General features: G+C 43.0%; 1 protein-coding gene across 1 annotated transcript in view; it reads right to left on the bottom strand.

Annotated features, from left to right (window-relative positions):
- Window positions 1-27,862, bottom strand: part of CRLS1 (cardiolipin synthase 1) — a 103,598-nt gene that overhangs the window by 39,965 nt on the left and 35,771 nt on the right. The window contains exons 3-4 of the mRNA XM_086927686.1: window positions 17,864-17,993; window positions 7,812-7,897 (exon numbers count right to left, since the gene is read on the bottom strand). Of these exons, the coding sequence (XP_086783812.1) occupies window positions 7,812-7,897; window positions 17,864-17,993 (216 nt within the window). The remainder of the gene's footprint in view (window positions 1-7,811; window positions 7,898-17,863; window positions 17,994-27,862) is intronic.

Genomic DNA, 27,862 nt, shown 5'->3' with positions numbered 1-27,862 from the left:
TATGCTGCGACCTTGAAAGTATTTTTTCCAAAATCTATGCCTTGGTTCTCCTTGGTTCTCCTCATGGGCTCGTAGATGTTGGAGGAGAGGTTCAATCGCTAGTAAGAATAAGAAGGGCGATAATGGGCAGCTTGGCATGGTGCCCTGTTTTAACGGGAAAAATTCTGAAAGCGTTCCTCCTGCTCTCACTCGAGCTCTTGGTTCATGATAGTGCCATGATCATCTTGATCATGGTCTCACCTAGGTTATATTACCTGAGTGACGCCTCTAGGAATGTCCAGTCGACTTTATCAAACGCTTTTTCAGTATCAAGCGTTATTGCTAACGTCGGAGAGTTTAGTCATTTGGCTTTCTCTATCGCATGGCAAAATATTCTGGTATTATCACTGGACAGCCAGTTTTTTTAGAAATCCTGTTTGAGGGGGTGGATGAGTTTAGTTATATATTTTTGTAATCTGGAGGATAAAATCATCGCATATAATTTGCAGTCAAGATTTATTAGCGAGATTAGTGTATAGTTTTTTGTCAATGAATCATCTTTCCCATCTTTTGGTATGACTGTGATTATGGCTTCCGATGGTGTGCCAGTTATTTGGACAGAGGTTGCATACTGTTGGTACAGGAGTAGCAGAGGTTCACTTATGTGTTCCTCGAAGGACTTATAAAAGGATGCATTATACCCGTCAGGTCCTGGGGCCTTACCAGTTCTAATTTTTTTTAATGGCCAGTTTGAGTTTATCCATCATGATTAATCCATTAATGGAGTCCCTCTCATGGGGAGTTCAATGCTGCTTTTTCTAAATATTCTTGTGTTTTATGTGATTTTATTTCGGTATTTGGTCTTTAAAAAAGTGTCAGAGATTTTTGGGGGGTTTGTCTGAACTGTTGCTTTTCAATCCTTGATAACTTTGATCGCATACCTCAGGGCTTTGAATTTTAAATAAGAAGCCAGAGATTTTCAGGCTTTGTTTGCTTCACACAGGCGAAGACTTTTTTGTTTGTTTACCCAGATACTCGCTCTTGTGCTATTAATTTTGTTATATTCGTATTTTTTATTCTGGATTTCTGTTAGAGTCCCAGGGTCGTTGGTGCTGATGTGTGTTTTTTCCAGGCTTAAAATATCTTCCTCTAGCTTCTGTAATTTCGAGTTAGCCTCCTTGTTCATCTTAGACCTAAGTTTTATAATTACTCCTCTCACAGTCGCTTTTAGGGCCTCCCATCTGGAAAGATGAGGCGTCATTCACTTTTTTCTCAACCATAAAGGTAATGATGGAATCTTCAATAATTTTTATGTGATCAAGTGAGTCTAAGACCTCATCATTAAATCTCCATAGAGATACTTTGGTTTGTGAGGAAGTGTCTGTAAGTGTCAATGTAATGCAGGAGTGGTCGGAGACCACTCTTGGTTCAATGGTTGATTGGTCGACTCTGCTTATATCATTCCCTGATACCAAAAAGAAATCTATCCGTGAATATGAGTTATGGGGAAACAAGTAAAATGTGTAGTCCCTCTCCGTGGGGTTTTTTTCAACCTCCAAGCATCTAGCATATTAAATCTTAAGCATAAGTGTATCAGTGCCATAGTTTTTAAAGTATGACGCACAGTACCGAATACATGAAAGACCCTTCAAATGTTTTTTTTTATTTCCAAAAAGAAATTCCTAAAGCTGGATTTTAATTTTGGGAAACAAAATAATGAATGACATCCTTGCCATGGAAGTTTGCCAGGGGCATTCAATAGTTTTTACTGCCTTTTAACACTTGGGATTTCCTGGCGTGACAGACAGTGAAAACAGACCTGTATGCCCGCCCATCTAAATTAGGTAGATGGATATACAGGCCAACCTCAGACGGCCTTTACTTCGTCAGTGGGGTGTAACCATTGCAGAGACCGAGTAGTCTCCACCGGTACTGCACTGAAGATCTGCCTGCATTTAAATCAGGTGGGGGGGTACCATTATGTCGGTGGTAAAAGTACTTCATCACCATTGCGGGGACACACTGGCTAGTGTAACCAGGCACTATATAAGCTCAGATTATTATTATTATTGCAACGGAGTATCCTTACTGCTAACACATAAATCAGCCCCATAGTCAGGGGTCCCTGGGTGCCACTGCACCCGCATCCTTGAGCAGAAGAACGTGCATGGCCTGCAACACTCGTGACAGGGCTGTGAGCGAGCTTTGGTATTGCTAGACTTTGTGACTTAAACCAACTTATTAAATATTCATATTTTCTACACTTGTCCAGAGCTGCAACAAAGTAGAAAATAAGCGTATAATATATACAAATAAGCCATTTGAATTCAGCGCGTCATCAGAGAGGACCTTCCAAAGGGGAATCCTTCTCCTGTTGTTTTTTTTTTTTTGGTAGGAAAGAGTTTTCCCTACCCCCATACCTGTATGATGTGGATTCCTGCTCCTCAATCGCAGGTGGGGCAACAATTGTGGAGCAGGAATCCATCCACTAGACCACCAGGGATGTATTTCTCAGAATTTTGGGGGATGGACTCACTAGATGCTAGGGATTTTTATATGATGATGATGATCACGGGGAGCGACTCCTTGGTCAAGGGTTGCTCACCTTGGAGGACTTTGGTTTTGGAATTCCACCTGCTCCAGAGGGCTGATCGGGTGTTTCAGGCAGGTATGCCATAGGGAGCAGAGGCCCACTAGACCCCATGTATTTTCTTTTTTATATGTTTGGGAGAGGCCACTTGAGCAAGAGTTACTCCTGTTTAGAGGGAAAATATTTTGGAATACATTTGTCCGTTTTCTGTCATATTTGTATGCCTATCTGCCCCAGAGGGGTGGCAGAATGCCACTAAACAGCAGGGCTTCGAATTTGTATGTGTTGGATCTCTCCCCTTTCTCGCATGTCTGTCGTCTTTGTAACACATCCGGAATCGCAGTGTGTGATTTGTGAAGGGTGAGCGTGCCAAGTAATAACACAAAAAGTACTGCTTTGACAACATTCGAAATCGCAGTGACATGCGTGGTATGCTGCGGTATGGACTGTGTGGTGACAGTGAATGACTTGGCTACTAGTGGAGCGTGGTGGTGTAATGGGATTTGGACAATAGCCATAATTGTAACTCAAGGTGAACGTGATAGTGAATGGTGTTTAGGCTGAACGCCATGATTATCTATTGCTAGGAAGACCTGATTCTGATATTATGAAGGGGTGAGTACCACTCCTACCTCTGTTGTTGAGGCTTGGTATGTGCGGGAATTCTCGGTAGAGCCTCTTGATTGAGAGGTTTGTCGCACGTCAGGATTTCCAGGTACCTTATTAGAGACTCGTCTCTGGTGTGAGGTCAAACTAAGACACAATCAGACAAAACGTCAGTTGTGAGCCCGGTGGCATAATAAACATTCAGGTGTGTTAAAATTTGTAAGCAAGGAAAAATCGTACCCAGGGGTAGAAGACCATAGTGGTCCTTGTGGGGATCCAAAAACAATGAGAGTTTTATTATTGAATAGCCGGGTAACCCGTTTCCGTTTGATTCCGCGCACTGAAAGTAGTTAAAAAGCGAAACCACAGTAAGCAATTTAGTCAAATGCGTTTGGTCTGCCGTAATAATTGTCTAGCGGTGTGGGACCTACCTTTATTCCTCAATGGGGGCAAGTGGTAAACGGGATTGCTAGGGTAGGGCTTCAATGGCCGTACCGGCCATTGAAGCCCTACCCTAGCAATCTACCCTTGACTAAATTGCTTACTGTGGTTTCGCTTTTTAACTACTTTCAGTGCGAGGAATCAAACGGAAACGGGTTACCCGGCTATTCAATAATAAAACTCTCATTGTTTTTGGATCCCCACAAGGACCACTATGGTCTTCTACCCCTGGGTACGATTTTTCCTTACTTACTAATTTTAACACACCTGAATGTTTATTATGCCACCGGGCTCACAACTGACGTTTTGTCTGATTGTGTCTTAGTTTGACCTCACACCAGAGATGAGTCTCTAATAAGGTACCTGGAAATCCTGACGTGCGACAAACCTCTCAATCAAGAGGCTCTACCGAGAATTCCCACACATACCAAGCCTCAACAACAGAGGTAGGAGTGGTACTCACCCCTTCATAATATCAGAATCAGGTCTCCCTAGCAATAGATAATCATGGCGTTCAGCCTAAACACCATTCACCATCACGTTCACCATGAGCTACAATTATGGCTATTGTCCAAATCCCATTACACCACCACGCTCCACTAGTAGCCAAGTCATTCACTGTCACCACACAGTCCATACCGCAGCATACCACGCATGTCACTGCGATTTCGAATGTTGTCAAAGCAGTACTTTTTGTGTTATTACTTGGCACGCTCACCCTTCACAAATCACACACTGCGATTCCGGATGTGTTACAAAGACGACAGACATGCGAGAAATACTCCTTAGGTGTACTCTTTAAAAACTTTTGTATTTTCTTTGTTTCTCCTAACAGGCTTTTACTTTCAGGCATATTTATTTCTAAGTCCTGATGATGATCCCATTTAATTAACTGAGCAATAGGGATCGAAACGTCGACACCCATGAGTGGACATACATTTACGTTATTATCAATAAGATTGTGTATGTTCTACTCCAGGCGATACTGTTATCACTCTCAAATTTTCTTACAGTGCCCTGTTCTGCTCCTTTCTTTTGCCTGAAAAAACACCCCTTTCACTCTACTCTCATTCCTTTTCTCTTTTTTGGTACGGCACAGGCTTGTGTCATGCTATATCTGTGTAAATATTGTAATGTGTATTTGACATTGTTTCTTTGAAATAAATTCCCTGCCCGGCTGGGCAAGGAAATCATAACGTATAGTTTTTCCATTGTGTTCTATACTATATTGTGATGACTTTGAATAAGCTAGGAACCTCTGTTCCCTATAACGTGGTGCTTGTCTGGTGGCGTTTGTGTACTGGCGCTTGGCTGGCAGTGTGCGCGGTCTGGCACTTGCCTGGCTGTGTGCGTGGACAGGCGCTTGCCTGGCCGTGTGCGTGGACAGGCGCTTGCCTGGCCGTGTGCGTGGACAGGCGCTTGCCTGGCAGTGTGCGTGGACAGGCGCTTGCCTGGCAGTGTGCGTGGACAGGCGCTTGCCAGGCAGTGCGCGTGGACAGGCGCTTGCCTGGCAGTGCGCGTGGACAGGCACTTGCCTGGCAGTGCGCGTGGACTGGCACTTGCCTGGCAGTGCGCGTGGACTGGCACTTGCCTGGCAGTGCGCGTGGACTGGCACTTGCCTGGCAGTGCGCGTGGACTGGCACTTGCCTGGCAGTGTGCGTGGACTGGCACTTGCCTGGCAGTGTGCGTGGACTGGCACTTGCCTGGCAGTGTGCGTGGACTGGCACTTAGCTGGCGGTGTGCATGAGCTGGTATTGGCTGGCGGTGTGTGTGTGTAGTGACTTTCTGCTGGTCATTACACACACACATTGCCAACCATATGACAGGCCACACACTCCATCATCCCCCAGTCAGTGTGATTGCTCTCTCAGTCATGTGGGCATGTTAAAGTGACAGGCCGTTGACTGTCTGATGATGTGAGTGTTCTATTGTGCTGGGCCCGCAGCTGGGCGTGTCAATGATTTTGTCAGTGTCACGCATGAAAGTGTGTGAATGGCCTGTAAAACGGTTAGTGCCTTGTCGCGGCTTTAAAGTGAGTCATTGGTTCAGCTTTTTGTAACTTACAATTCCCATTTGCCAAACTCAACTAGTATGTGTGTGAATTTGAGGAATAGATGACTGTGCGGTAATATTTGTCTTTTTCTGCCAGGGTGTACACTGTCCGTAGGGAAAGTTTACCCACCCAAGATATTTTGTAAACTAGACAGCCAAGAGAGTACAGGGTGGTGTACCTCTGGTGGAGCCCATTAAGTTTTCTAACCCACAATTCCCTGCAAAACTCGATCACATATTTTACTTGCATTTCTTTGCAATATTCTTCTACAATCATAAGGAAACCACAAATATCCTATTACCCAGCGTTCCTCCAGGCCTCCCGATAGAAATGCTACCTCACTTGTGTAGGTGGGCCAAGTCCCCGTGACAGGGAAGGGCCCAAAAAATATAGTGGAGACATCAAAATTATCTAGATAGTTTTGATGTCTCCACAATATGTTTTGGGCCCTTCAGTGTTTTGGACACGACCCACCCACATGACTGAGGCGACAATTTTCTCTGGAGACTTGGGGGAATGCTGGCTGGTAGGAAATTTGTGTCTGCCTTCAGACTCCAGGACACTTCCTCACAGAAAAGCAAGAAAAATTAGTTTTTTGAGGCAAAGTTTGAGATTTGCAAAGGATACTGGGTAAAAGAAAAAACTGACGAGAGCCATCCCACCCTAGTCTCTCCTGTGTGTCGACTTTCCAAAAATGTGCTGGTTTGGTAGGTTTCCCCAGGTGCCGGCTGAGCTGGGGCCCTGAAATCCAAAGCTACCCACATGGAAAAACACATAATTTTTCAGTGGAAAATGTGATGCGTCTATGTTGCGTTTGGCACCCTTTTGTGATGCGGGCACTTGGCCTACCCACACAACTGAGGCACTGTTTTTCTTGGAAAGATTTGTGGTTGACTGCAGATTCTAGAACTTTGCCTAAGACACACATTTTCCTTGCATTTCTCTGAGGAAATGATTGAGATTTGCAGAGGATTCTGGGTAAAAAAAAAAAACTGGTGAAAGTCACGCAAGTCGCCCCAACCTGGACTCCTCCGGGTGTCTAGTTTTTAAAAATGTACTGGTTTAGCATGTTTCCCTAGGTACCAGCTGAGCTGGGGACCAAAATCCACAGCTAGATACCTTGTAAAAAAACACATGCGTTCAATTGGGTGAAATATGTGGCACATAGGTCACGTTTTGGGGCGTTTGTGTCACAGGTGCACGGTCCAGCCGCACAAGTGGGTTATCATTTTTATTGGGAGACATATAGAATAGAATATAGAATAGTCGAACATTTGTTATTACTAGTTGAATAGATCTACGTTTGTGCATTTCAAATGTAAGCAAGTGTGTAATTTTACAAAATGCCCTCTGAAACATGCAAGTATGGGTACCCATAAATTCAGAGATGTACAAACAAGCACTGTGCTCCTAAAGTCGGTGTATATTTCAGAATTACAGACTTTTTCTTCATACCCATTTTCCATTCTTTATTGTTTACCATTTGAATTTCTGAATAGTCGGTACACCATAAAAAAACATTGTACGGTGCAGCACGATTGTTGGCTCTGGGTACCTCTGGCTCTTGCAGAACCTACAAGCCCCATACATCCCCGCAACCAGAAGGTTCCACCAGACATAACGGTATCTTGGTTTTCGAAAATCTGCCATAAGTTACAGATGAAAACGTAGACATAAATGGCTGTTTTTTCCCCAACTCAATTTCAATATATACCCCTCCAGGTGAATCCTCAAACCTGTGGTACCTTTAGACTCCCCTGGATGTAGGGAAACAAGGGCGTAAATTATTCCTGGGCAGCTTATGTGGAGAAAATGTTATGGAGGCCTAAGCGCTAACTACACCAAATAGCTAAAAAAAAATGGCTAAACGTGATGAGGCCCAGAAGCGTAGGGGTTAAGGTCGTTTTCTAGTAGTATGCATAGCAGAACATGTCTGCATAATCATTTTGATCTGTCAGCGGGTGGAAAGTATTTATATTAAGACCTTAAGAAATACTTGCATAATCAATTATTTTATGCCAGATCAAAATACTGCAAGAGACTGATGGATTAACTCAGTCGAAATATACTACCTAAAAATATTTATGTTTTTAAAAAATATGTTACGCAAAATTAGCTGATAAAACTACTGATAATACTTACAGGTGGTGGAAGGGTTTGGTATCGTACATAAAAAACAGCAGCAATTAAGACAATGTCCCTTAACACGATCATTGCAGTCAGTGGCACTAAGTAAAGAAACAAAAAACAAACTCAATGGTACATCATTGCTGAATGTTTTTTTTTTTTTAAAACAAAAGACAATAATCATAAACAATCCACTACTTACCTATTTCAATAAATATATTTGAATTACACAATTAATACACAGTCCACAAATTCAGCGATGGATCATGTTTCAACATACCACAGGTGAAAGAACGATGATAAAAACAAATAAACTAATGGGAACATTCTGTATGCTTTCAAGCAAACCACAGACCCAATTTAAAGACTTCGTACTACTATTGCTGGCATGTTTACAGGCAACCTTTTTAAATGTTACCATGGGCTTCTACAGTATCTGACCATTATTTACTAGTGTGACAAGACATGGCTGTTACACAAAATAAAAGAGGTACCCCCTTAGTAATCTGCGGTCTGGGATAAGGGGGGAAATCAAAAAACTAAACAATAACAACAAAAAATCCCAAACGACCTGTATCTCATCAATGGCTGATCAAAGTGCGCGGTGGGCTGACTGGAAACAATTTAAGACCACATATGCGTGTTACCGTAGCATATTATTTTAGTTTGTTGTCGGTTTTTTTAACCAAGTTAGTGCATGCTGCTATATTTACAAATGTTCACAGGTAAGTTTTTAATTAGTTACGCCTCATTTCATCAATATCAAAACACATTTTCATAGCGGAGACATTTTTTTAATACATTTTCTACAAAAACACTGCATTAGACTGCATGTCACGTGTGCACCTATTTCTATCCCCATATCACAAAACCACTCACTCATTCACTTACATAAAAACACACATCTGCTCTCACATGCAATTTATACCCATCCCAGCCACTCTTCACATACACTTGCAAAAAACACAGTTGATGGACAGAATGTAGAACAATGTCATACATTCACCCCAGTACAAGGAACTGGGCCTAAATCCATCGTTTTTTTGCACTCCACGCCACCCTGGGTTAGACACTGGATATATGCAAATCAGCTCTGACCCTGTGCCTCATGGGAACAGTCCAGTCCGAACTACCAAGCAATGTCTTTCCCAGACCGGAATCAAGCATCCAAGGACTGGTTTCTGGCTATCAGCCTTCATCAGCCTGGATAGCTTGACTCCAGTGGTGTGGAGAGCCTGGGACTCACGTCTGAGTATACACTCTTCACATACACTGAAAGTTACAACGAGAAAAGATCTCCAATTTCTGTCATTGTAATGTTGCGTACCAGGATCTCTCACAGAAACAGTCAATGCACGTTTCAGTTGGTGAAAGATAATTTACATATTTGTATTAATTGTAAAGCACGACTATCGCTCCAAAAGAAGCATCTTGGCATGGGGTCGAAGCATAGACAATGCTCAGAATTGCTGCAGCCTCATGTGTAAGATTAGATAAGCGAGAGGCAAAAGGAATCTGGGGCTGCAAAAATCCAGGGTTTCAGCGATCCACCTTCAGGACCACACAATATAAAACATAGTAATGGTTGGCCAATGGGCGATGATCTGCGAAGGCATTCAGTCGGACCACACAGTGATGAATATTCAAAGAATGAAAGATTCATACGGTCTCTATTATTAGAACCTACACAACAAAACCCTCCACCAATTTGTACAAAGTAGTAGAGGATAGGGAAAAAAGTGATATTTGAGTACAACCTAAAATCAAAGAAAATACATCTAGTACCTTATAGCCCATATACATAGAAAAGCCCATCCAGTCATGTCTTCTCATCTAGACCAAGTTTATCAGTGACATGAAGAGGGTGACAGAGGGCTAGACTGTTACACTGCATTTATACGCCCAAGTCATACTACCTCCACCATCATCACCCTTCTATCTCAATCCTGCAACTCACACAATGGCTTTAATTTCCCGGTCATGTGTGGCAGTGAGATAACTTTATGGATTTCAGTAATTCAACTAGGGTCCAGCCGGCACCAAGTATAATTTCTCCCAAGGGGTAAAAAAGCTGATGAATAATCCGTCCAGTATCCAGCGTCTATAAAACATTTAAATGAGGCTAACGGCATGTACAATATACCTCATAAGATTTCTTTAATATCCTATGTAGATCCAGGCTGTTGAGTTGTGGGCTTCATTTCGTTTGCTTAGAGTGGATCATCTCGTTCTCGTTCCTCGCCGGAAGAACCCAAAGAGTCCGCCTCCCCCCGTTCAGATCCGAGGCCACCGAAGTCATCTGCGGCGTACCACAAGGTTCATCCCTCAGCCCCACCCTCTTCAACGTCTACATGAGCCCCCTCGCAGCCATCGCACGGAAACACAACCTCAACATCATCTCCTACGCCTACGACACCCAGCTGATCCTCTCCCTCACCAACGACCCAGCCACCGCCAGAACCAACCTACACGAAGGGATGAAAGACGTAGCCGAGTGGATGATGAACAGCTGCCTGAAACTGAACTCAGACAAGACGGAAGTCCTCATCCTTGGATCATCACCCTCTGCCTGGGACGACTCCTGGTGGCCCCCTGCCCAGGGCAGCGCACCCAAACCAACGGACCACGCATGCAACCTGGGCTTCATCCTGGACTCCTCCCTCTCGATGACCAGACAAGTCAACGCTGACTCATCATCATGTTTCAACATCCTACGCATGCTCCGAAAGAGCTTCCGATGGATCCCCACCGAAACCAGGAAGATGGTCACCCAGACACTCGTCACCAGCCGACTGGACTACGGAAACACCCTCTACACCGGCACCACAGCCAAACTACAGAAAAGACTCTAAAGCATCCAGAACGCCTCCGCACGACTCATCCTGGACATCCCCCGACACAGCCACATCTCCGGTCACCTGAGAGACCTGCAATGGCTCCCCGTCAGCAAGAAAATCACGTTCCGACTCCTCACCCATGCACACAAGGCCCTCCACGACCTGGGCCCCAGTTACCTCAACTACCGCCTGACCTTCTACACTCCCACCCACCAGCTACGATCGACCAGCCACGCCCTCGCCGCCATTCCACGCATTCGAAGAGCAACCGCGGAAGGAAGATCTTTCTCCTACCTGGCAGCCAAGACGTGGAACTCCCTCCCCATCCACCTACGTCTGACCCAAGACCACCTCTCCTTCAGGAAGCAACTCTGGCTGTTCGAGCAGTAGCGGACCCCCCCCCCACACCCCCACCCCCCCAAGCGCCTTGAGACCCTCCGGGTGAGTAGCGCGCTATACAAATATCTTGATTGATTGATTGATTGATTGATGATGCTTCAATAGGGCATCCCATGAACAGTAGTAATGATAAAAGGTGGGTCACAGCATTCAAACAATGGCATGGACTCTGTGCCCACATGTTGTACCATGTTCAAAAAGAGTCCACTAAGAAATATTGCTTCAACATAAAATACCCTGAAAAAAACAATACAAGAGGCATTTGGAAAAACAGGAACTATTTGTTTTATTACAGAATGCGGCCAGGAGCACAGTCACAGGGTCGTAGGACTGTCTCAATATACAATTGGTCTAACAGACTTTTATACAGTTAATTAAATGTAATCAAATGTTTCTGGTGATCCTTTTTTGGGAAGGAATTTTTACATCTATCTTTAGAGCCATAAATTAAGGTATTGGATGAGTAATCCGGGTGGGCCTTGACCTTGTGCAGATACAATAAGGCCAGTGGGTAACGTGTCCAGTTGTTCGGCATGGGGCGAGCATGATCACTGTGTGTACTGTGTCCTGACTAGTTATGTGTTCTTAACTTCATGTGGCATCTGACTTTATGGTGTTTTGGGAACACGCACACCCCTTCGGCCATGTTTGCTTTATTGGGGACAATCTCCCTAGACTATTGTGTTGTCGCTGCACCTATCTGTGGGATCTGTCTGGGAATTACTGTTCAAACATTTGCCTGCTGACTACGTGCCACCCCACCTGTGAACTGTCAAATCAGTGACCTCGGTCTCAGGGCCTGGCTAAATAAGCCTTTCTGAGGAGTCAGGTTTGACGTGGAGGTCACAACGGCCGAATAGTCAATAAAGATATGATTTCATGTTTATTAATGAATTTATTGTTATTCATATTGACATAGACTAACAGAAGAACTGCAGATGATAGGTGAAACAGAAGATATGGCAAGGGGGGTGTGGCAAAAGAGAATGGCTGAAGCCTTTATAAGGTGATGATAAGCTAATTATATATGGAATTCCCGATAAGCACGCAGTCTACAATGGGTCCATGCCACCAGTAACTAGCTCCTATCTATTATTGCAATTACTGCTCATGATGTAGACAATGTAGCACTGGAGCCAAGGCGAAATAAACCTTAATTGATTAAAGACCCACATCAACTGCCCAAATGCGTGCTGAAGGAAGGTATAGATTTGGCAATGCAGAAATTGCCTGGTTTGTGCTAATGAATGGTAATATGGCACAAATGTACGCGGCGATTACACTACGTACAGCACCAAAGTTGTTAAAATATGCTCAAACATGGACATACTGTAGGATTCAGGGAATGCGTCAGAGAAGGAGGAGAACCCTATTCATTGCATCTCAGGGTCCATTCTACAATGCGCTAGTCAGGACCTAGCTGCGGTCTAAGTACACGGCTAGACATGCTCCTATACAGTATGTGTATGAAGCCTTTTTAGACAAGATTATATAGCTGCAAACTTGTGGCTCTCCATTCTGATAGGAACTGAACACACAGTAAGCCGAAGACAAGCGGTGTGGAGCTGCCTCACCTAGTTAAAATCTACATATCGAGTGCCTCGAGCCGCACCGGACTCCAGGTGGGTTTTAGAAGAATGAAGCTGGAATAAGGCCGTGTGGCACAGCTTTCTGTGGGCTGTACCCGGCCCACAAATTTGACATTACCCACATGTCGGTGCTCTAGAAAAGAGGGCATTACCTTACACATTACAGGCACCATCTTGGTGTGGGTACTGAACCCTTAGTTGCCTTGAGGTATGTCTCTATAGTCAAAGCTGGCCCGCTGCATCTTACATTTATGAATCTTAAAGAGCGAAATTCTGCAGTTCTTCTTAGTGCACTCTTTTTAAACATGGCAGAACATTACATTTGTCTCACAGCTTAGCAAACCACGGATTAAACTTGGCATTGATTTCATAAGACCGATGGGTTTGTTTCCTCTTAGCATGCGCTTTATGCCATTGTGTCAACTGATTAATTTAGCAAGTGCATAGAGGAAACATTTGTATCCCAGCCCAACACCAAGGAAGTGGTTGATTTCCTTAAGTAAATGACTTACTCATCAGTGATAATGGGGTATAGTCTACTTACCAAGAATTTCACAAGTTCATTAAGGTTAATGGCATCTAACAAGTCAAATATTTTCTGTCCCACCCCAAATGCAATGGACAGTTATAAAGGTCCAATTGGCTGATTACAGAGACCATTCAAATAGCACTTGGGTTGCAGTGTTCTGTCCATGCAGCTTTCAGGACCAGATTATGGGCTCTCAAGTATGAGGAGAGGTCGGCGTGTGGGCGCAGGACATTTGCGGTGATACTAAGATATGACCGAACCCCAATATTGTAGAACATGGATATTTTATTTCTGAAATGCATTTCTGCTAGTCCCCCCACGCCGAAGGACAGTGTGGGATGGAATTAAAACCACACTTCAAAATATATAAACAGAAAATGGAGAAGCCTTTAAAAAGTTGCATGTACATATTATTGAGGCAACGAAACACGTGTTGGCTTAAGATCTGTTATCGAAGAATCTACAAAACGGAATAAAGATCTTAGAAACAACTTTGATTTCTGTATATATTTGTTTGTGACTTACAATAGCTACTGCTGTCATCGGTTTCATTTTCAAACTTTTACATGTGCTGGGGATTGAAATTATGATACCTGAGAGTGGTCCGAGGACCCCTGGAGGGCTGCGAAGCCTACTCACTGAGTCGTGTGACTGTATACAAAATTATATATTAACATTAAAGTATATATAAATAAAGAAGCAATAATGAAAATTAGAAGAAAAAAACATTTTGATTGTGAATTAAACAAGATTTTTCAATAGACATTTGTTTATTGTATGTTCCCATCTTCCAATAAGGACTCTGTGGCAGTCCCTGGGTTCCAGTAATGATTCTATGGGGTCCACAAAAGTAAAAAGGTGAAGAACTGCTGCTTTATAGAGACTGCAGGAAGCCTTCTTGCAAAGAGGGTGTGAGGTCCCACTCACGGACCCTAGGAAAGAGTGGAATCTGAATGTCTGAGAATCCTCTGCATACTCCACTATATGAACTTGTCACACATCAAGTACCTCAATGAAGGAGATGGGACAAATGAATGGGACCAGGGAGAGCAGCCCAGGCCTCGGGATGATTCCCAGTACTCAAGGTGGTTCAGTTCAGTAAAAGTATGTTAAGGAAACCCTAGGACAATGAGGTCAGGGACCACCTTTGGAAAGATTGTACGAGGGCATCCCTGGAGGTCAAAGCTACCCCCTCACCAGAAATGAAAACTAAAATGCCCACCTTCCTTATGGAATATGTCAGGGATCTCAAAAAGGGTACAGATCGGTGCAGTTGACTACAATATTCGATATGGCAGAAGCGAGAGAACTCTTTCTCTGGAAAGCTTGGGCTCAATGAAGGATTTGCTCAGATTCCCTTTTCAGATTAAGATGGATTCTAGCCATTTTTGGGGCAAGTGATCTAGCGGCTGATGGTGAACTATTAAGCAACTCTTTCATCAAGGAAATGTATTTCCTTTTCTTTGCTTGATAAAGCCCATGTGTTTATTAAAAAAATATTTGTGTCCAAAGATCTTAAAAGGGACAACCTAGGCAGGGTTCCTCGTTGGACCATCACAGATTCCAAGGCTCCGGAGAAGCAAGGATTACATAAGAAAGGGACAATAGCAAACCACAGTAGATCTGAAGGGCCCTTCTGCACCACAGACTGAGATTGCAGATGTGATGACTTAGGGTGCTTCAAATGCTCAACTAATGTCCTGGAAGATATATAGTTATGAACTACCCTTTCTTCCATTCCATATGTGAGCGGTGCACTGGCTCTGTTAGTTCATAGGTGGCACCATTTGACCAGGCATGTGAGAGCACTCCAGGTGGTCAGGAGTTTTTAAAGGAAGATCTATGCATGCCCAGTACAACAGATGACAGCCTGTCCACTGTCTATATCCCAAGAGGAGTGTCTCCTCATAGACAAGGAGGGGGTAGATATAGAGGGAAAAGGAGTAGTGGACAAGAATTTACTGAATCTCAGACATTTACTGATACCCTCTTATTTGTGCAAAAGGAGGAGAAAGGTCACTGCCCAGCTATCAACTTTTATAAATTCATTAAATGGTTTGTGTATCGGCATTTCAAGTAGGCCTGGGTGACGATATTACTGCTATTAAGTCTGATTCCAAAAATTATGTTATTTCACAACGTCGCACAATTACAAGTGTTCATGATAAAGATTTAGCACAAGTACACAGCAGAACAAGGGCAGTTATTGTTTGTGGTGCTCGTGGTTTTTTTGCTATATTTTTCAGCACTACCTCCATACTCTAGGCTGAAATTGACATGAGTAGCATTTTGCGCTAAAATACACACCCAAATAGTGGTTTTGTATTTCACTTAATTCTGTGTATGTTTGTCAAATTCTCCCCAAATTTTAATCAAATACACAAAAGCAATAATAGAAACTTCACCCACCTTTACTTTCAAGATGAAAAATCTGAAATGGGAACGCAATTTTCTGACCCAACCTGAATCTGGTTTTAGAGTGGGATACTAGTTGCCTTGGTTTGGGGGCCAGAAGTGTGGATATTTCAACAGGAGGTCGAAGGTCAGAAAAACAACAGAAACTCAACATTAATTGCCTTGAGCACATAGCAGGTTTGTAAAGAGCCTTATCAAAGACAGGGTCACTTGTTGCAGTCTCTTAAAAATTACCAATGTCTCAGCTGTAACACACAAGCCATGTGGGAGGACACAGCTCCGAGGCTGTAGCAGATCTGGCTAGAGGTTTTTGGCACTTGTTTCTTGACAGATGGATTCATGTAGCAGCAGAATACCGTAAGGGCAAGCATAACCTGGTGGCAGACTGTGAATTCAGATACAACCACTACTCTAGTGCATGGAATCTACATCCAAAGATCTAGAGCGACCTAATGGCCAGGTGGGGCTCTTGTAAGATAGATTTATTTGCTTCATGGTTAAACCACCAGCTTCAAAGGCACTTCAGCTGGCAGGCAGGTGCAGAGGCAGTGGATGCTTTCCTGCATGATTGGGGGATAGACTGCAACAGTGTTTATCTCCCCTTTTGTGATGGTCACACAGCTAACCACGCAGGTTTGGAGGAAAGTGATGTATCTAGTGCAGATAACACTCTTTTTTAGGTCTCAAGTGTGGCTGCACTTCTTTCCTAACTCGTGTGGTGCATTTGTACAAGAGGAGGCAACTTCCATTTGGTATCTTGGTTTGTGCCACGTTGGAGCCAGTATGTTTTAGTCAGCCTGCCCTAACATTAACTGGATTACCTATAACATCCTTCCACTTGTTCTCCTCCAGGACTAAACGTTTGCAGGCAGCATAAGCGGTGAACTGAAAGAGTTACAGATACCATGAAACAAACTATGGACCTTGCAGTGTAAAGTTTTACTGATAGCTACTTACAATAATTATCTGTGCGCCTCTCATATGCCCTCCTCCATCTTACTGCTAGATGCTGTGCCTCAAGACAAGACAAAAGCATCTCTTGTCACTCAAATACATCACAGTGCTCCCAAATACATTGCCTACAAGTACAACACTCTGCCAACCATGCACTCCTGCGCACTGAAGCATGCTACCAATTCAATAATGCACGTTGGTGCCCCGCAATGGGGTGTGAAGCGCTAGTTCAAATTTAATCGCTAATACTAGATGGTGGGTTTCTGTTTAGGGCCCATCGTCTAAGGGTGCACAAGATAGTGGTCTCCCAGGATCCTGTCCTTTGTTCATGGTGATGTAATTACTGAGTTTTATGATGCTGTTATCACCCTGCCCAAAACCAGTTTCACTCCCCGATGGGACTGCGACGACACCTTTGTTCGGTGGCTTATTACTCAGTCTCGGTGAAACTTCCACCTTACCCATGATGATCTATGTTTTGCTAATTGTCGCACAGAAAAGGTTTCCAGCTCTTGGTCTCAGTCGTGCCCACATCTACATCCACACCTCGACCAGCAAAAACCGGTCCATCTTTGGATGCACTGAGAATCCCCCCAAAAAATGGGACACAAAGAAATAAAATCCACTTCTCCCAGATTATGAGAACGCCTCAAAGACTGAACAAAGCAGATCTTTGATTGACTTACGGTTCGCACTCGGACCACAAAAAATAAAACAAATGGGTACTCTCGAGTAGACTGAGATTCATCAGTGCCTGAAAAGGAACGGAAAGAGTTCTGGTGCGCACACATTGTTCATGCTCAGGAGCTCAGTCAGTGCAGGCCAAAGATGAAGTAAAATCTCCCTTGCCCTGCCATCCCATACAGCTCTGAATTCACTTCTCAATTTAGGCTATCTAGCTATCAATGCAAGCTCAAGGTGTGGGCTGCATGATGGGCATTGTAGTCTTGTTCACTGGACTCACCACTGGCACAACAGCATCATGGAGACCCACGAAAGAGCCCTGCTCTACTATGTGAGCCTTAAGAGTGGTAAGGACAAGGCCCACAGTGCAAATCTCATTTTAGGAAGATGGCGCAGCCTCAAATCCTTCAATCTGAATCTCAAAAGCATTTATTTATTTCTACGTTTATATATCATATCTATTGATATCAGGTTTTTCACATGAACCTTTCATGTGCTACAAAGCAAATCAATCGAATTGTACCTATGATAATAGGCATTGAAAAAAAGACAAAACACATAAGATAGAGTTTTTAAAGCGAAGCTCTGACATTTAAACTCTTCAGTTAATACCGGAATTAAATGAAACATCATTGCATCAATGGACCTTGCCATACTCACCTGGAATAAGTCCTGTATAAGTTAGCGAGACATACAAAAAGCTGATGAGGATTTTATCTGCCAATGGGTCAAGGGCACTTCCCAAAACTGATTTTTGATTTGCCCAGCTCCGTGCAATATACCCGTCCAACTGCGAAAAGATAAGCATTGCAGATGTGGTTATCATAGATCTATAAATAAAAGAGATATTGCAAAAGTTCTTTAGAGCATCATAATGATATACTGAAGCACCTCCCGTCCACAAATACCAACAAAAACTCTAGTTTGCGATGCTAAAAAATAAACCAGAAATATTACTGACCTAAGTGAATCACAGTGGCAAGAGAAATTAAACATCATCTAACTACCTATTAACGCATTTTACATCATGATATTTAACTTATGCCCAGTATCGTGCTGTGGTGGCAAAGGCAGAAATACATGGTGGACGCTGACTAAACGTCAAGATGTATTGTATCGTATTTGCACGCTACTACGGAACCCATAAAGGATTAGTGTTGAATTAGTATAGTGAAATATGAAAGACATTTGTGTGTTCAACAAGAGAGAGGGGGGGGACCAAGGAGCCAGTAAAGGTCCAGTGTCCATGCTCCTAAACCAAATCTGTTCACAAAAAGAGGACAAAGTTCCTATACCAGGGTGCAAAAGTCACCCGTGTAAAAGGGTGCAAGCAGTCACCCATACATTAAAAACAGGAAAGAGTGGAGAAAAGTAATCCTAGGTAAAAAAGTACCCTGATAAGAGAGGGAAAGACATTCTACATCCACTGCTGCCCTCACACACCCCGGAGGATGTCATGCTTCATCATCGGGCGTTTTGCTCCTCGTAGGGCCGGTGCTGCAATTCCCTACAGGTCCCCCGAAAGGGGAGGGGGGGGGGGGGGGGGAATAGGTAAGGGAGGGTAAATCAATGACGTGCAAACATAATGGTGTAGTAAAATCAAGGGTATGGAAGCAGCGACAAGATTGTCTAGATAACCCTTGGCAGTTGTTAGTACTGCTTAAAAATTGACTGACCCCACAAGGCCCACTATGCCTGGGTGTCACTAGTCGTGGTCAACATGTTTCGCGCCTCTATCGCCCGTAGGTCATTGGCGCTTCTTCAGGACCAAAAATAAGAACAGTGAAGTGCACGTGAACAAAATACATAAATGTTAAAATGAGAACCCTCTTATCTCAGCCAGGGCGGGAAAGAGGACATGTGTCCCCGCTATGTGGTTATAGCTGCTATATAGAAGCTGCTCCTGGATGATACCTACAAAAAAAGAAAACAAGGTAAGCCATCTGTGAGCATCAGTAACAACTTGATGCATCACAAAGTGCCACTTACGTGTACACAGTGCTTCAAATAGAAAGATTAAGCAGGCACACAAGACTGGTCCATGGGAGGTCGGGGGCTGCAAGTTAAAGAAGCCTTTAGCTCAAGTAACGCATATGATGGTGTTTAAGGCAACTAAAATTGGCTGTATGGAGTTGATTAAACATATAACAACTATGCGACAAAGATCTGCCAATGTTAAAAAATGATAACAATACCAGACCGTAAAACAGGTGGTTCATATCAATATGCTTACCTATTACTAATTAAAAGCTCTCCTCCAGTGGTCAAGGGAATGGATGCCCGCGGAAAGTCGGGCTGTAAAAACCAATAGACAAAGACCAGGTACATAACCGGGCAAAGCACCAGTGGAGTAAGATGGGCTTAATAACAATCATCAAGTGATTGAAATTGTACTTACTAAAAGGGTGCAAGCAATCACCCTCCAGGGTGTGTGAGGGCAGCAGAAGATGTAGAATGTCTTTCCTTCTCTTATCAGGGTACTTTTTACCTAGGATTACTTTTCCCCACTCTTTCCTGTTTTTAATGTATGGGTGACTGCTTGCACCCTTTTACACGGGTAACTTTTGCACCCTGGTATAGGAACTTTGTCCTCTTTTTGTGAACAGATTTGGTTTAGGAGCATGGACACTGGACCTTTATTGGCTCCTTGGTCCCTCCCTCTCTCTTGTTGAATTGATATGCACGGCTGGTTGGCCGTGGGACCTACCCTATTCCCTCCCTTCTCAAACGGGCACACGAGGCGGATCCATAGCACGTGGGTGCTGACTTTATGTTATGTCTTGAATTGGTAGCCTTGGATACTTCCGGGTCGCTAACTCTTTGCAATAAAATACGCCAGGACTTACATGTTAGTCCTCTGTTTTAGGCTACTTGGCTGTACTCTACTAACGCACCCCAACCCCCCCCCCTTTTTTCATGACCTAATCATCAACTATGTATCGATGGTTGTGAATTTGGGTACATTTGTATAGACTTAAGCTATTCTTTGGGTTGTGGTCCAGTCATGATATCAGAACCGGGTTCATACCGCAAACATTTACATAGATTTAACCCCTTTATTTCGAGGTGTGGTCCAGTCTTGATAATAGGACCTGTTTCATGGGGGTATGCCCGAACAAGTGAGGAGAAACATAAGCCGGAGCAATTTTGAGGATTGATTTGAACTTTTAGTCACTACCGGCATTGTTACTTTCCTTGATTATGAAGCCAGTGCGCATAAACGAGGGAGCAGTGTGCCCGGCTGACACACATGCGCTACTGCGTCGCTGTGCCGCACATGCGCATTTGTATTACTTCCTTGTGAGGCTTCTCCGTAAAGTGTTACCGCCTCTCTGCCCCCGCCCGATCTACTTAAACTCTGCATTTCGCCGCTTTTAATTCACTCTCGGCGAGCGTTTGGACAGGGGTAGGTGAACTAGAGGCTACGCCTGCACAAATTAGTAAGTACCATTTCAATCACTTGATGATTGTTATTAAGCCCATCTTACTCCACTGGTGCTTTGCCCGGTTATGTACCTGGACTTTGTCTATTGGTTTTTACAGCCTGACTTTCCACGGGCGTCCATTCCCTTGACCACTGGAGGAGAGCTTTTAATGAGTAATAGGTAAGCATATTGATATGAACCACCTGTTTTACGGTCTGGTATTGTTATCATTTTTTAACATTGGCAGATCTTTGTCGCATAGTTGTTATATGTTTAATCAACTCCATACAGCCAATTTTAGTTGCCTTAAACACCATCATATGCGTTACTTGAGCTAAAGGCTCCTTTAACTTGCAGCCCCCGACCTCCCATGGACCAGTCTTGTGTGCCTGCTTAATCTTTCTATTTGAAGCACTGTGTACATGTAAGTGGCACTTTGTGATGCATCAAGTTGTTACTGATGCTCACAGATGGCTTACCTTGTTTTCTTTTTTTCTAGGTATCATTCAGGAGCAGCTTCTATATAGCATCTATAACCACATAGCGGGGACACATGTCCTCTTTCCCGCCCTGGCTGAGATAAGAGGGTTCTCATTTTAACTTTTATGTATTTTGTTCATGTGCACTTCACTGTTCTTATTTTTGGTCCTGAAGAAGCGCCAATGACCTAAGGGCGATAGAGGCGCGAAACATGTTGACCACGACTGGTGACACCCAGGCATAGTGGGCCTTGTGGGGTCAGTCAATTTTTAAGCAGTACTAACAACTGCCAAGGGTTATCTAGACAATCTTGTCGCTGCTTCCATACCCTTGATTTTACTACACCATTATGTTTGCACGTCATTGATTTACCCTCCCTTACCCTTCCCCTCACACCCGCATGCAACATCCGGTTAATCCTCTAAAAGATCTCTGATAAAGTGACCCTTCGGGGGACCCGTAGGGAATTGCAGCACCGGCCCTACGAGGAGCAAAACGCCCGATGATGAAGCATGACATCCTCCGGGGTGTGTGAAGGCAGCAGAGGATGTAGAATGTCTTTCCCTCTCTTATCAGGGTACTTTTTACCTAGGATTACTTTTCCCCACTCTTTCCTGTTTTTAATGTATGGGTGACTGCTTGCACCCTTTTACATGGGTGACTTTTGCACTCTGGAATAGGAACTTTGTCCTCTTTTTGTGAACAGTCATTTGTGTGTGCCTTGTATACAAAATACACAAATATCCACAACAATGGCAGTGAGAGACACAAAGAAACTGAAGTCTTAATCAACAACCCTAAGAGACAAGAGAACAATGATGGGTACAACTGGTATTAAATGCGGACTAATCAAGTAGAGTATGTGAGTAATGATCAAGATATACAGGGTCTCAAGAGAATCATGTGAGGTGACAGAGGATGTTTAAAAGCAAACCATGGACAGGAAAGTAAAGCATATGTAACTAGAGTGAGAATCAATTTTGAATCAAGCAGGCTCAAGCATTTGATCAAAGTCAGTAACCCATGCAACTAAGTGCTGTATAAAACTCGCATCCTAGAAAAAGTGTAGTGATGCAATGTTAGAAAGGCACTCGAATATTTAAAGAACAAGGAATTATTGCCTCTCATCCAATGCTCGACGGCCTACAGATAAAAAAATTCTCAAAACATGAATCACAAAAACAAGCAACAACTTTTAACAGGTGTCTGAACTTGCAGATTTTAGAGTGGCTAACCAATAGCATTTAAGCCTAGTTCAGTGTATAAACCAGGTGTCTGCAACCTTTTCTATTGTGAGAGCTACTTCTAATCAGTGGAAATCAGCGTGAGCTACTGAAAGCTAAGCAAATCGAGCATTGTTACAAGATACCCCAACGACCATCTTCATTGACTTACTCCTTATGTACATAGAGCCAGATACTAGGATTTGAACAAAATACTTTGACTAGGGGCACTATGACAGGGCTGCCGTGTGTGTCAGTTAGAGCGTGGTCTATGGGGATGTATAAACATATAAGCGTTTGAATGGGATGTATGGGTGACTGACAGCCTGTGTCGTATGTACTTGTGGCAGAGGACTATCTTTCGCCACATGTGGCACAGTTAAATATATAACAGAAACATAGAACCATTTGTTTTTAAAAATGGGAGACATATAAAGTGCAGATAAATGCGCTGCAAAAATGTTCGTAATATGGAACATTTTTCTCTACTTTAAATTTCTCTCAATTAAAATAATTGTTGTATTTTCCAGTTATAAATATGGCAAGATGCCTGTTGTGTGTAAAGGTGACACTTTGAAATGGGAGAAAATTTTACTGAAAAGTTAACTTTATGTTTACATAGATTCCATAAAACTCATCATTTACATTTTGTCCCATTTCCAAATTTCACATTTACAAACAGCAAGCATCTTGCTCCCAGTGGCCTGCAGATTCGGTGAACACAGAAAAATAAATCCATTTGTTTAAATGAGAGGAATTTAAAGTGCAGAAACAGGTGTCCTAAAACATTAAGAAGTAATTGGCTTAATTTAAGAAGAGAAAACAAAATCAAATGAAGACTTATTTTAATCATTAAGGTAACTTTTAATTTTATTGTTCTCCCATTTAAAAGCTTTCAGAAACATAGTTTTGTTCTAATAAAAAAAAAATGATAATTACACACTTATATAGCGCACGACTACCCGGAGGCATCTCGGCGCTTGTACAAATACCGCCGAGGAACCCTTCCTGGCCTTTCCCTATGAGGAGCCCACTCCTGGGCACCCCCAAGGTGAAGTCAGGCATCCTCAGCGCTGTTGGGGCCGTTGTAGAGATTAAGCAAGCTATTGCCCAGAGATGCAGAGTGGGGCTCATGATCAGAATAGGCACCGAGGCGAGAATTATCAGGTCCGAGGAAATTGAGCCCAAGACCCGCCGAGGCGAGAATTGAACCCTGGTCCCGGACAGACTACTGCATCAGGGTCTGCCGCTCTAACCATTGAGTCACACTTCTCACACTCCAATAGTGAGTTGACAAGGACTTCTATTTAAGAGTTGAATACCTCAGTGCTTCAGTTATTCATCTCCGTGTCCCATCCTGGGTCATAGGTCTGAGCACTGCTCATTCTCAGGCCCTGCCATCTGCAACCTGATGATAATGTAAAATAACACAGCCTTCCCGTAACTTCAAAAGGAAAATGGGACGTTTTGATTATTTAAAAATTAACATACGGCTGTGAGCTACTCTGAAAAGGTCTGCGAGCTATTGGTAGCTCGTGAATGACTGGTTGGAGATACCTGGAGTAAAACCCTATCCTAACTCTCCAACCTGTTTCTGGAATAAAAGGGGATTGTTACATTGGGGACTCCAACTGCTAGACCAACAGCAGACCATGTGAAGTGGCATTTTCAAGATGTGTAAGCCACAGGAGGAAATATAGCCCAGAGACTATAAGCAAGAGTGTGGGCCAAGACAATGACAGAATATCTCCGCACCATTTCTTCCACCAACCAATGCCTGCTCAGGACCAGAAACTTTGAAAGAAAATATCAGTTTGAACAACCCAGTGCAGTAGCCAGCTAAGTAGAATACGATCCTAAGAAATACAATAAAGGGACCTGCAGAGCTGCTCAAAACCACCAGCTTACTGAAAACCATAAAATGTACATCCATCATTCACACCCATTCATCCACCATACTGCTAGGAACGGAGTCCCATTACATAAAACCTGCAACTCTGTAGTCATCAAGTATGATATGAAAACACTTTTCACACACGATCAAAAGCAAAGACAGCACCATTCTAACTACATACCCTACATGGTGCAACCTGGTGTCTAAGTAGGCAAGCGCTTCAGAGCCACACATAGGGTTAGTAAGCACTATTTAAATTCTGCAATACAATACAAGAAGTAGCAGGCTAACTGGGAAATGGTGAGAGGAAGCTAGCAGGGGGATTAGAAGAGAGAAAGCAGTAACAGAAACAAGCAGAACAAAGATTTGTCTTAACTTCTGGGAACACAATTGTGATGCGGAGTGATCAGACTGATCTTTTGTATAGCGCTGAAGGGATGTCTGGGAAAACCTGGGAGGATATCAGCTTCCTCGGGGTCACCCATTCACCATTTCTCTTTAACACATATACAAACCCCTCACCCACTGATTCAACTAAAAGAAGATCAACACCAACAATTACAAAATGTAAATAGATGCTACTCGGACCCATATAAGCTGAGAAATCTAGCGGAGAAATTATCTAACATCACAAATCTGTTTGACACAATGCTGTTGAAGAAGAGAATTCAGAACAATGCAGTGACATTCATTTCCTAGTCTATAGTGAAAGAAGAAATAAAATCCATGATACTGTGACCTTAAGAGAATGCTTTCCACTTTGAAGAGTTTCTTTAGTTCAGACAGCAGTTTTCGGGAGTAGAATAGGAAAAATCTTGAACTCTGGTTCACATGTAAGAAAATCCCCTTATCCCAGAGAAGAATCACTCATCGGTCCCACAATGCTCCTCTGTCTTGATCTCCCGGTAGGGCTCTCGCGGAGCTTCTCAGACATTTGTCCTGTCTTTACAGAAAGTTATGTTCAATTGTCCAGCTGCTCTTCGTCTTGCTGAGAGAGAATGTGAGCCCAATATGTTTCACCTGTGCAAGATCTTTTTGCTTTGTCAATTTTTTTTTAACATGATGCACAGCAGCGTGGGCTGCTGTGCAACATGTCAGAAAGTAAAGAAAAAAAATCTGCTGCGATATGGTCAGGGTTCACTGTGTCATATCGCTGTTTTTGCTTTAAGCCATGTTGCACAGCAGTTCGCCCTGCTGTGCAGTGGATCGAAAAACATTGAACAAAGCCAAATAGCACTCACATCCGTACAAGCTTTTTGGCTTCAATGGTTTTGGTGGTGGAATGGGAGCGAGGGTTGGAGAGCAGTGGAACCATGGTGGGGGTGCAGCAAACACTGACATCAGTTGGAGGGTGTAGTACAAGCAATACAATCGAGGTTGAGTTCGAGGATGCAACACCACAGAGGGCGGGGTGACTATGGGGGGAGGGGCAAGCAACATGAGGGAGATGAGGAAGGGCGCAGCAACACAACAGAGTGAGAAGAGGGCGAGAGAGCAAGCAAGACAAGAGAGGTTGGTGGGGAGGGAGGGAGCGGCAAACACAATGGAAATCGGGAGACGGGCAGCAAGATGCTGGGAGGGAATGGAGGCACATGCACTCTTAGAATGTGCATGTAAAACATGTAATTAAAAGTACCTACAGGAGCTTTCGGGCAGTGGCTGTTTTTGGTGCATGCTCCACGGTACGGACACATGTTGCCCCAGGAGGAAGTAGGAGGCTGTGACTGTGGAAGTTGAAAGTTATTCCGTAAATTTACCTCATAACAATGTAAAAACGTGCTTTAACGTAGAAAATGCATGTCAAAATAGCGGTTAGAGAAAATGTGCTTTTATTAAACACGCAAAAAGTTCAAATGCTGCTCATTTCTGCAGAAAGTTCCCAATTACATCATTCTTTAACTGCAAGGTCTCAATATTTTCTTGAATTCTTTCCTATCCCTTTAGTAAAATAAATGCCTTTTTGTAAATGTTGATTTAACATTATAGCTCAGCTGTAGAACTTGACACCTTCATTAAATGTGCTGTGTGCTGTTTGCTGAAAAATATATTTCTTTCCTTCTTCACACCATATGACTTCATTATATTTTCAATTGTTTCCTCTGCCACATGTTTATAATGAACAAGTATATTAATGAAAGAAAATTCTCATTGTAGGTTCACATTTTTTTGATCTAACCAGGATATTCCAGATATCAATTTTTCTTTTTAGAGAGCAGCTCATTGTTCCACAAAGGGACACTGAATAGCTAACAGAGTAGGCTTGCAAAGGTTCTCATGAAAACCTTCCGAGATGTATCTTTTTGTAATACGCTGTAGCCACATTCAAATAACTACATGTCAACATGGAAGCTTACCGTGGGAATCGAGGAAGACAGACAATTGGAAGATCCTTTCCTATTGGTTAGAAAGGATTCAACATTCAAGGTTTGAAACCTGTTTTGTGCTTTCTATATATGTTCTCCTAGCTAGAGAGTTAAGGCATTAGAATGCACCCCTATTGGACCATGCCCCTTAACACTTTTTTGTGCTAGCCCGAATTGCCATAAGCTACTGCTAATGGCGATTTATTTGTTTTCCTTACGCTTTATGAGGAGACTTTCTATCTTCATGCTGATCATTGTTACCGCTGTGGTTAATTCCTTTCCCTGTTTTAACGGTTGCTACTGCATCTGTAAGGGAACCCTGCTTAGTCTCCAGAACTACTCTGATTGGGGAGTTCAACTTCTTCATAGTTATTAGTCTTTTACTAAAAATTGTACTTGCTCATTTCCGAAAGGAACTCTTTATGGGTTCTTCCCTGGATAGGTTAGGTCCTTTAGATAAAGATAGAGACTAATTCCTTTATGGAACACGCTGTTCCAACCAAAAATTCCTCTATTATTTCTGTAAAAGGGTTTATTTGATTAATCTGAAAAAAAAATACAGACTAATCTCTTAAAGAGAAAATACATTTTTAAAACATTATCAAACCTCTCATCATTGACTGACCATCAAATGCTGAAGACAAAGTTTATTTTAGAGATGTGTTTGGGTTGTGATCCATTCTATCTAATACGGTGGCAAAGATTTATCAACCCAAAGAAAAGTGGAAATTGGAAGTTCGTTTAGTAAGTTTAAAATGGAGCGATTTCTACATTTTTTATGAGATTTCCGCGCTTGCAAATTAGTGACCAATAAGAAGCAAGGAAATTAGGGACGTCCAAGCCAACCAATGCTAAATATTAGGGGGGGTTTAAACAGGTACGTTTTTTTTTTTAAATGTAACAAAAGATTACGCTGACAGAGATTTGGCTGTCTTAGACGAAAACCAAAAATGAACCAGACATGGCAGTTTGTTTGTTTTCTTACTTTTCATGTGGCTTTTTGGCATTTTCCCCTCACCGAGGCAAAAAGAAGAGGTGAGGGTGGCTAGAACATCAGCTTTGGCAAAGACAGAGAGACGGAGAAACACTGCAGGATCTCCTTTGATGCAGGTTTTTAAGAGCTCCTGGTGAGCTACAGCTCCTGCATCCATTGCGCTCATTATTTGGACTGGGTGGTGGAGCTACAGCCTCATTGCCCTTACCTGCAGAACAATAACACCTGTTACTTAATGCCTTTTTTTACGCACCCTCACTCATGGCTCAGGCTCATAATT

This window comes from Lissotriton vulgaris, chromosome 6 (genome assembly GCF_964263255.1).
Source record: "Lissotriton vulgaris chromosome 6, aLisVul1.2, whole genome shotgun sequence".
Classification (NCBI taxonomy): Eukaryota; Metazoa; Chordata; class Amphibia; order Caudata; family Salamandridae; genus Lissotriton; species Lissotriton vulgaris.
Note: the sequence above shows the minus strand (reverse complement) of the source record. Positions and strands in the feature narration are given on the sequence as shown.